Source organism: Piliocolobus tephrosceles, chromosome 1 (genome assembly GCF_002776525.5).
Source record: "Piliocolobus tephrosceles isolate RC106 chromosome 1, ASM277652v3, whole genome shotgun sequence".
Classification (NCBI taxonomy): Eukaryota; Metazoa; Chordata; class Mammalia; order Primates; family Cercopithecidae; genus Piliocolobus; species Piliocolobus tephrosceles.
In genome coordinates, this window is record NC_045434.1 from 13,944,869 (window position 1) to 13,955,422 (window position 10,554).

Here is a 10,554-nt window from a genome sequence, read left to right on the forward strand (position 1 = left end):
CAGCCCCAGCTGACTGCCTCTCCTCCCCACTACAGTTTCCCAGGTGTCTCCTGTCACCCTGCTTCCATTTGCTGTTGTATATGCTCCAGTTTTTTACCTTCACACAACGAAAACTTCAGGAGCAAAAATTATACTTATGATAATGTAAAGAGATCTTAGAACAACTGAGACTAGCAGTAAAAAATTCAAACTTTTAACAGTCCTAGTTTGGGGAGACCAGTTAGATTCAGGGATAGCTATGAAATTGTGCTGTCTGAATTGGTAAAGTATTTTTCAAACTAAACAGGACACAGTATTATGAGGAAATCACACTGATTTTCACTTTCTTTCTGGCTTGTTGGTTTCACTAAATGCTTGAATAAGAATATAATTACAATATTTCTAAACGATTTTGCAACTGCTCTGAAGCTTGACTATTTACCTCCCACCACTCTAAAGAATACAAGTGGTATATATCTGGTAGGTTACCCATTAAACGACTGTGACAGATCGTATTTCTGGTTAATTGTTAGTTCCTTATGACCTTAGACTTTGCCTGTGTATTTAATAACACCATCTGCTGTCTAGGGTAGTAATACCACCTTTTTACATGAGGATTACTGTTCTTACTTCGTAAACAAAAGTGCTCAATCTGAGGTGTTGAAACTCTACCATAGAATTATTTAAATTATACTACCTATGGAAAGCTTAAAGAAAAAAATTAACTTTCTTCTCTATGGTGGCTTTATTAGCTTCAGGTAAAATATCATAATTTATACACCATAAGAAAAGTATTTGTAAAAGATTTACAAGTTGTATTATTGGTCTGCAAAATGAAATGTTTTAAAAGAACGTTTGTTATACTTGTTTTGTTTATCTTCTTCCAGCCGAGATTCTCATTGTATATGATCTCTGAGTAATTTCTCAATAAAACAGATAATTTTTTAAAATTCTCACAAAATTAAATTGAGATGAGACTTTAAAAAAAAAAAATCATCACCCAATATCATGCCTCTCTGTTTTGAAGCATTCTGAGAATCCTACTGGTTCATAAAAAATATTACAACATCTACTAACACATGGTCTATAATAAGGCAAATGTAGACAGGGTTTGAAGTCAGCTACCTTTGGGTCTCACAGATAGTGGCGCCCATTAAATGAACTCTCTGTGGTCAGAGTGAGGTGGGTGGCAGGGGGCAGAGCATTTATGTTTAATTTAACCAGGCCCATGCTGTACAGTACACTAATTTAGTGCAATTCTCCAATCCATGAATCAGAACTTCCTAAAAACAGAAGGGCTCTATGTAGTGGGAGAACTGGCTTGCATCTAAGTTGTATCTCCTTCGTGAGGGGAAACAGCACCTTTCTGAGTCAGGAGGAGGGAACTCCACTCATTTACTCATTCATTTATTTGTTCCTTAAGCCATTGCCAGCCTTCATCCAGAATGGAGCAGAGGTGAATGAAATTGCTGTTTTACTTTTACCAGGGAAATGACAGCTCCCTAATAGTGAAAATTTTTTCACAGTAGCGATACTTTTAAGAATCAAGAAAGAGCACTGGAGAATAAAGCATTCCAGGTCAATGTGTGTCTGATTTTGAAGCCTCTGACTTTGGCTATAAACTGTGGCGAGGCTCACAGAACGGACCATGATACACCCAGCACTCGCATAATTCCTAACTTTATGCTAAAATATGGACACTTCAGAGTGGTTTGTTTTTATGTGTGTGTGTGTGTTTTTAAATCACTTGGAACCAAAAAGGTTGGCCTGAATATTCACCACATGAAAATAATCAAGAGGTCATTTGCCAACAGAAAACAACTTCAAAAGTACGGAATGTGGAATTCTGAGCCTAAACCATTTGACAGTATCCCAAAAAGGCATGTCCTGACATGTTTTCAGTCTAAGAGGGTTTCAACATTCCAGGCTTTTAAAAGAATGTCTCCTATTACAGGAGCTGCCTATCCTTTTCCACACTCTGAATTCAAGGAATCTGGAAGTCTAATTCTGGAACACCCATTTTAAAATATATTGAGTAACCTTTACATGAAAAGTAAAGTATATGGTGGCTCCTTTTTTGGTTTTTGAAGAATAGTTGAAACAAATTCTTCACCTAAGAAAAACACAGAATTTTTGAAAAACATAGAATTTTTTAAAACTTCATTAAGTTTTCCCATAATCAGACCCGTATAAACAAATGCCATAATGTAACATGAATGTAACATTTCACCATAGTTAACCAAGTCACAACAAATTTCAAAACATCAGAATTCTTTGAATTTACTCTCATAATACCCTTTATGAATTTTGTATATAGCCTGCAAAGAAGCCACACAGCCATTAAGTAGTAGAATCCTAGGTGAGAATACAAAAACACCTCAAAGTAAGTTTCCGTATCCTGCTGACCTACTCAGCTAAATGCCTGCCTGTGTATGAAACCGTTTTGTCTGTCTGTTTGCTTCTTCAACTGAGGGCCTCTTGAATAATCTGAATAGCCTGTGGATAGTATATTAAGTCTTTGCCCATATATATATGTATGCATATATGTATATATGTATATACACACATATATATACGTGTATATATCCATATATTTACACATATGCATGTATATATACATACACACACACATAAAATTATATATAAACACACATACACACGCATACATATATGAAATAAGGCAGTCTCTTGAGGAAAGAAAAATGCAAACATTTTCCATAAGCCCTGAGACATTGAAGTTGGGCTTATATTAATGCTGATACAGATGTTTTGCCCTGGCTAATTTAAACTAAGTATAGACCGTGGTTTAGATTCTCCTAACCTGGGATTGAGCCCAAACCAAACAGACATGATGTTCTCAGATGATGTGATGCTCTGGTAGCCATTTAACCTCCTGACTTTATTTGGATGGCACAGTGCCCCCAAATAATGGGCAGGCATTTACTGGTAGTTTTTCCGCATTGTTTTGTAATCCCATGTGGGTCAGAAGAATGTTGGGCTTGGGTTTGTCGAATTCCTGTGTATTCCCATCACCCCCACCCACCACATGAGAGGTCAGAACAGAAATGACATCAAGGCCAGCACCATCTCCTCCACTCAAGAAAAACCGGCCTAGGGTGTCCAACTGACCTGCCTCAGATCACATGCCAGGTGTACGAAGAGAACCTATGGTCCCCCGGTGATCTCCTGCATAGATATTTACATGTATGCAAAAAAGAACCTATGAAGGAAATATAAATAGGAGGCAGCCCACCAGTGGGCTAAAGAAAGAACTGCAGTTTGGGAAAACTGAATTCTAACTGCCGTTTAACTGCACATTTTCTTTGTTTTAAGACAGATTCCTTATTGCCTGGGTGTCTCGGTTCACAAAGTGAACAGACACTGATGTTCTTAGCCATTATTAAGAATAATGAATTGGTCTGATAATGCAAAGATAAATAGATGGATAGGTAGATAGGTAGATAATTGAGAGGTAGGTAGACAGAATAAAAGCAGCCTGACAAATGTTTAAAATCCAGCTACCTGTTAAATGCTAAAGAGAAGAGCCCTCAGGAAGTTCACGTGTCCAGTTCCCAGGCATGTTTCAGAACCAGCTTCCTCACTCAGGAATTTGCTTGAAGGGCTGGGAGTCTGGCCAGGAAGTCCATCAAAGTTCATTTGTATTTGCATTTTAGCCGCCTGTGACAAGCTTTGTAGTAAACACACTACATTTAGGCAGTCACTTTGGGGAATCCGTCAGTGGTCTCTTGCTAGGGCTCACATCTAGGCTGCCTACTGCATGTCTGTTTCCTTCTCCCCTGTATGAACTTCAGTTCTGGGTGTGAATCTTAATTCTCCCAGTGGTTTTGCACTCTGTCTCACAAAGAGGCATTACTATGTGGGCACAGAAATGGATGTGCCAATGCATACAGGAATTCACTCCAACTAATAAAGTACAGTCCTCGGTCAGTCTGTTTAACTTTCTTTCCTTCTGTAGGGAGCTCTCTGTGTCTCCTTTACCTACAAAAATGACCACTACTCCTCCCATGCCAAAAAACAGGTGTTGGAGAAAGAATTTTATTGTTAAATGTGTAGATCTCTGAGAGATATCACTGGAATCTGCACTATATACATACAATAATTGTTTCAAATAACAACCTTACTTTATTTTTTGCTGAGCCTATTAGACTAAAGTAAGTCACCAGAACAGATTAGTGAAACTCCATTGGTAAGGCCAAATTCTCCTGCTGAATGGCATTCTTTTGCAAAATATATTTTCATCTTGTCAAGAGAAAGCCTAGTTCTATTGGCTAATTTCTATTTCATAAGAAATACAAAACATGGCCGGGTGCGGTGGCTCATGCCTATAATCCCAGCACTTTGGGAGGCCGAGGTGGGAGGATCATCTAAGGTCAGGAGTTTGAGACCAGCCTGGTCAACATGGCGAAACCCAGTCTCTACTAAAAATACAAAAATTAGCTGGGTGTGGTGGCATGAGCCTGTAATCCCAGCTACTCAGGAGGCTGAGGCAGGAGAGTTGTTTGAACCTGGGAGGCGGAGGTTGCAGTGAGCTGAGATCGCGCCACTACACTCCAGCCTGGGTGACAGAGAAGACTCTGTCTCAAATAATAATAATAATGAAAGTTCATTTGAATAATTTATGAACAACTTGTACCCTTATAACTGTGATATTCTATACAATGTTGTTTCATACTTTTTTCTTTTCAGTACCCTGTAGCCCATTGTATTTATTTGTCTGAGTGCAAAGTAGTCAGGATTGGACTCCTACCATTGGAATTATTTAATGAGTTTTTCCTCTTTTTAAGAAAACCGATCACAAAGAGTTGGAGGTGCAGTATTCAATTTGGTAAGTGCCAAAACCATTTCATCACCCAACTGACTCCCACAATTGAATCTTTTATCCTAACACCATCATCAGTTTTTATCCAAGGTTCATCAAGACCAGCATAAAAATGGTTTGCCATTTAAACAGTCCCACACTAGACATGGTATTGTAGCAACTGTGCCTTAACTCTGTCAGCTCCTTTTGTCTGTGGTGAATGTTTACTTCTCTTTGGATTGATTGTTCTACGAACTATAGTAAAATTTTCCTTTTTCCTATATAGGTACAGATAAGCAAATCTTAACACCTTTCCTGTTAACACTCAGATGTTAGCACTCTTTTGCTGCACTCCACACTGTGCTTACATGATTTTTAACAATGCAAAATGCAAATAGAATATTCTCGACTACATCCTTAGGCAATAAGACTCATACCTAGGTATCAGTTCTGACACTTTTTTCTTTTCTTTCTTTCTTCTTTTTTTTTTTTTTTTTTTTTGAGATAGAGTCTTGCTCTGTCACCCAGGCTGGAGTACAGTAACATAATCTTGGCTCACTGCAACCTCCGCCTCCTGGGTTCAAGCAATTCTCCTGCCTCAGCCTCCTAAGTAGCTGGGATTACAGGCACTTGCCACCACATCTGGCTAATTTTTTGTATTTTTAGTAGAGATGGGGGTTCACCATGCTGGCCAGGCTGGTCTCAAACTCCTGACCTCCTGATCCACCCACCGTGGCCTCCCAAAGTGCTGGGATTACAGGCATGAGCCACCGCATCTGGCCTCTGACACTCACTTTTCATGTTACTTTAGGTAAGTCAGGTTTTTAGTTTCTGAAAAGGATGACAAGACAACAGAATTTATCCTCGAAATATCTTTTTAAAATGTTCATATGAAAGATATAGCAAATACCATGCCATCGTACTGTTTTTTAACCTTTTTGAATTATTACATTATTTGAGTTTTTCAGTTCTTATGCTATGGAATGTGTATGTAGGAAACATACATTTTTTAATAGGAAAGCTAAGAAGAGAAAATTTACCATTTTTATATTTTCAAACATTATCTGTGAAGTTAATTCATTATTTTGTCAGCACCTTCCTACTGATATCTTTCAAAGGGTTACAGTGAGTGTCTTAAATATTCTAAGTTAAACCCACATCCAGATATTATTCCAGAAAAGTGCATTTCATCCTGCTTTTTCCAAAAAGTCAATAGGAGGTTTACTGGCATCAAATGGCTGTTGAATCTCTTCCAGTTCTACAAATTTCCTTGCAGACTGAGCAAGTGTGTGACCTCAATCTCTCCTTTGTCTGTTTTGTCTGTTTCTCACTTAGCTCTTTAAATTCTAACACAGTAAGTATTTAACCTTCATCAAGACCCCAAATTTTGCTCTAAATAGGGACCTATACATATGTTGACATATAGGCTGGTGACTAACAGCTTCTGTGTACAATATGTGGATGATTAAGAGCTCCTGTGATTTTATTTGGCTTGATTCTTAGACCCTCCACAGAGAGTTTATCTCCTCCACATGCAAAAGTCTCTTTAATAGCTGTATGCTCTCTGTGCACAAGGGAGGTAGGCTACAGAGAGAGGTCAAACAGAGGGAAAGCATTTCTAAAAAAGAATATTTGCCATTTGAAAAACAGTAAGATTGCCTCATAAAATGCTGTTACTTAGAAGGAAGACTCTCATATTAATTACAGAAGGTTCATTTATGTCATGGTGCTCCATAGTATGTGTAGATACATTCATATAAACAGATGTGTTCAAATATATATAACTGTTTTTTAAAAATTGGAAAAGCCCCGAATATCACGTGTGCTCTTCAAGCCTTATGACACTTTTGCCAAAGCTGAAAAAACCTGCAATGATGTCCACAGAAATCCTGATGAAATGTGACTGCTTTTTTCTCTTCTTCAAATATGCCAAGGTCAGAGTTTAAGAAGCTTTAACGTGGTTGCAACATCATGCTATTTAAGGAAACTGCACTCTAAAGAATGAAGGCTATGATTCCACCTCTGGATAGAGGGTGAAAGCCATGGACTCAGCAGTTCCTAGGAATATCATCTATCTCCTGGACAGCACCCACAAGCTGCTGGGGGAATGGGGCTGCACCCTTCCTGCAGCTGCGTATCCTGGGGGCAAAGTTCAATAAAGTACTCTTGTAGGAACCGTTTCTTTAGACTGCTCTATAGACTGTCAGCTCAGGGCTTCCATGTGTTAGGAGCTGCTTGACTGGAGTAAGCTCTGGAAACCAGATTCAGATTTTAGATGTTTAACACTCACGCAGTAGAAGCCCATTTCAGTCTCAGTGTGGGAAGGTCACATTTGTTCTACCCATTGAGCTATCGCTTACAACTGCTCTCTTAGGTTTGCCTTCCAAGCCACTTCCTTATTCCTGCTTTTCTGATAGTGTCATACTGAATGGCTTTCCTTTCACTCCTAAACTGTAATTTTTATTAAAAAACAAAAAAACACTCAGAAATTAGAGCTGGAAAGGACTGTTGGTTTGTCTAGTCTCAGCAGGAGTGTTCTCTATAGAATATTTCCTTTAGTCCTTAAGACAAATTGCAACATTTCAGTGTTCTGGTGAAAAGCCAGCCTCATCCCGCTGCTTCACCGACACTTGGCCCAGCATCTGCCTGCCTGTCCGTATATGAATGTGCAGGAGCACACTGCAGCCAACCCGGTAACCTTGACTTTGGGTGGCAAAGATGAGCATAATTCTCTTCTGAGAGGACCTGGTGCCTTAAGCAAGAGGGCAGAGTCTACGTGACTAAAACATACCAACTTCCTCTTTCATAAGTCATCACATGATGAACTACAATTACAATTCCTGCCTTGTCTCTGCGAATTGCAGACGCATTGCCTCACCCTAGAAACCCTGCTCCTGCGTGTGGAGGAGGCGGCTGTAACTGCTGCAGCAGCCGCTTTGGACGGGATCCAACTCCAGTCTGTGCCGGGAGGGAACGGTGGGTGGAAGACAAAAACAAAGCTATGTTTACTTAGCATACATCGATAAAGCTGCTTCAGAGCTACATGAAAGGCCAGGCAGCATGAAAGACTTCTGATACAATATAAAGAATTGCTGCCCTGAATCCAGCCTTAACCCCCTTGATTCCGGATCGAGCCCAGAACTAAAATAGCCTTTCCATTTTCCATCGGGCATTTCATTAGGGAAGTTACAACTCAGTTTCGACATGAAACTGGCAGTGTAAAGTAAGAAGGAAATGTTCTTCCTTTGGAGAAGAAAAGCTCTGTTCTACAAAGATCTTAGTATCTCTCAAGGCAGAATTTGTATCTCTAATTCTATTTTGGGATGGAGTGGCAGGCTCTCCCTCGAGGCCATTACAGTACCAGCTTGCAGAGAAATGAGTATAATTAGGCCACAGCTCTAATGGTGAGTTGTGTTTTCTTTTAATATGTTTCAGTCAGTGCTTAGTGGGGCTGTCTCTTGGGGGCGTTGAGTTGGTTCATTTCTCTGCAGCACAAGGACTGGACTTCATCCCCTTTGGGCAGAGACACAGTGGGTGAAGCCATGTGCTGGAATGAGTGTCACAGGGTCTCTGAGGAGAGAGACCAAAGGGACAGGTCTTGAAAGCGGTGTGCAACAGCAGGGCCTGGGAGTGACCAAACCCGCTGGTACCAGCTACTCCTGGGAAGGATCTGGGCAGGCCCCGTTCTCCCAGCTTGGAGAGGGTGAGGCAGGATTGCAATTGCAGGGCAAGATCCAGGAACAGATGGAGACACCTTTAAAGCAAGCGCACCTTCTATGGAAATCCCCAAAAGGCATTCAAGGTTAGCCTGTAAAAACATTTAGGTCTGACATTACGTTTTCTGTGCCATTTTCGAACAGGTTTTTTCATGTGTTTTAAGCAGCTCCCTCCACTGTTTCTCTAAGGGTGTTTTTCCTCTTCCTTGTGGTTAATCCTTTGAAGCAACCTGGTATTTTCAATAGCAACGACTAGAGAGAAACGTCAGCAGGATTTTTTTTTCTCTCCACCTACCAATCCAGTTGTAGGAAAGATAATATAATTAGTACCCTGTTCTTCCCACACTTAACCAGCTCATTCCAGTCTCAAGGGAGAGTTGTGGGCCTGTGTTCCCAACAAAAGCAGCCCCAGAGGCCGCCCTTAAAGAGCTGAAGTGTAAAAGTCCCAATTGAAGAACGACTAAGCCTACGTGTATTAGGGAGACTAACGACCAGCCCAAAGTGATTTACCATAACACACACCAGCTCCTCCTCCCGATAAAAGTGCGAAACTCAAACATTCAATTCAGTCTGGGCTGAGTCTGAGACTACCAACGGCGGCAGAGCTGCAGGCCGGGCGGCTGGGCTGGGCTGGGCTGGGCTTACCCCGGCCTGGGTGGCATATAGGGCACAAGTCTGTCCCCATCGGCGGCCCGCCCTGCACGACGGCGAGCCAGCCAGCCAGCCGGTCGCCCCCACGGCCAGCGGGGACCCCGCGGAGGCGAGCAGGACTTCCCCCCACGACTCGCGCCCGCGCCTCCCGCCACCTCGAGTCCAAGTTCGGGCCCGGGGCGGCGCCTGGACGCCCAGACTCGCCGAAGGGGGTGGGGCCTGCGCTGTGACGCGGTCGCGCTGGCCGTACACCCCGGATCCCTGGAATGTGCATTCGTTCCACGAGGCCCTAGTGCCAGCGGCGCCGAGGCACGTCTGCGCGGAGCGTGCGCACACGCGGCGGCGGCCGCCCACGGTCCCGAGTCCACGTCACGCGCCCGCCGCGCAGACCTACATAAGGCGGCCGGGGCGACTGGCGCGGCGAGGCCCTAGCTGAACAGGGCGGGCTGGACGGGGCTAAGAGCAGCACTTGGTGTTCGCGAGCTGCTAATCCGAACCGCGCTCCCTCCCCTCCAGAGGGCTCCGTGGAAACCGCGCGAGCCAGCTGGCGGCGTGTGCACGTGGTGCTGGGCTTGGGAACATCCAGACTCTCCCTAGTTAGTAAAAGGGGCAGGCGGCGGGTATGTCCTTCCCAAGACAAATGCAAATGCAAAGCACCAGTGACGGATTTCATGCTCTTGTGTCCGACATTGAGCTTTCAAGTATAACTCCTAAAAAACCAGAACTGTGAACCACGCTAGACCTAAAATCCCCATTCTCAGGAGACTGACGGAAACCAAGTGACAAAGTGGCCTTGCATAAAAGAAAAAGAAATGGCTTTTAGCACGATTTGGTCCAGAGGCACACTAGGGGAAAACATCCTGAGGGTGATCGAGAGAGCCGGGTGGGGCGTGAAGTGAGGGAAAGTGGAGGAAAAGCACACGACCACTTTGCGCCGTGTTCCGAGGGGACACCAGCGCTGCGCTGCTGCGCTGCCGCGCTGCCCAGCGAGCGGGCGGGCGGGCACAGAGCCGGCTCTCCCGGCAGCGCTCCTTCGGCGCGCAGGGGGAGGGGGAGCGCGCGCGCGGGAGGGCGGGCACGCGCACGAGGGGAGGGAGCCCGCGCAGGCGCCGTGCGAGACTGTCGAAGAATCAAGTCTGTAGAAGTGGAGCGGCCGCGGCGGCAGCAGCAGCAGCGACGGTGGCGGCGGCGGAGCTGAGGCAGGCTGGCCGCTGACGCTGGCGCTGGAGAGCGGCGACGCCAGGAGCTGTGAGAGAGCGGCGGAGCGACCCAGGGCCTGCGCCGCGCCCGAGCTCCACGCCGCCCAGCCGCCGCCGCCCCGGCGCGGCATGCCCCGCCGCTCGGGCTGAGCCTGCCCCGGCGGCCGCCCCCCGCCCCCTGCCCCCCCGG

The 10,554-nt window shown here is 44.2% G+C and overlaps 1 protein-coding gene across 1 annotated transcript; it reads right to left on the bottom strand.

Annotated features, from left to right (window-relative positions):
* Positions 1–2,109: 2,109 nt before the first annotated feature.
* LOC111545254 (CASP-like protein 4A2) lies at positions 2,110–10,548 on the bottom strand. The gene is made up of 2 exons (XM_023216231.1): positions 7,590–10,548; positions 2,110–3,683 (listed from the first exon to the last, which is right to left on the bottom strand). The coding sequence occupies exon 1, from the start codon at positions 10,493–10,495 to the stop codon at positions 9,923–9,925; it is 573 nt and encodes a 190-aa protein (XP_023071999.1). The 5' UTR covers positions 10,496–10,548; the 3' UTR covers positions 2,110–3,683; positions 7,590–9,922.
* Positions 10,549–10,554: the final 6 nt, after the last annotated feature.

Excerpts from the sequence above, each read along its gene's own strand:
- LOC111545254 (XM_023216231.1), bottom strand. The coding sequence starts at position 10,495 with ATGCCGCGCCGGGGCGGCGGCGGCTGGGCGGCGTGGAGCTCGGGCGCG.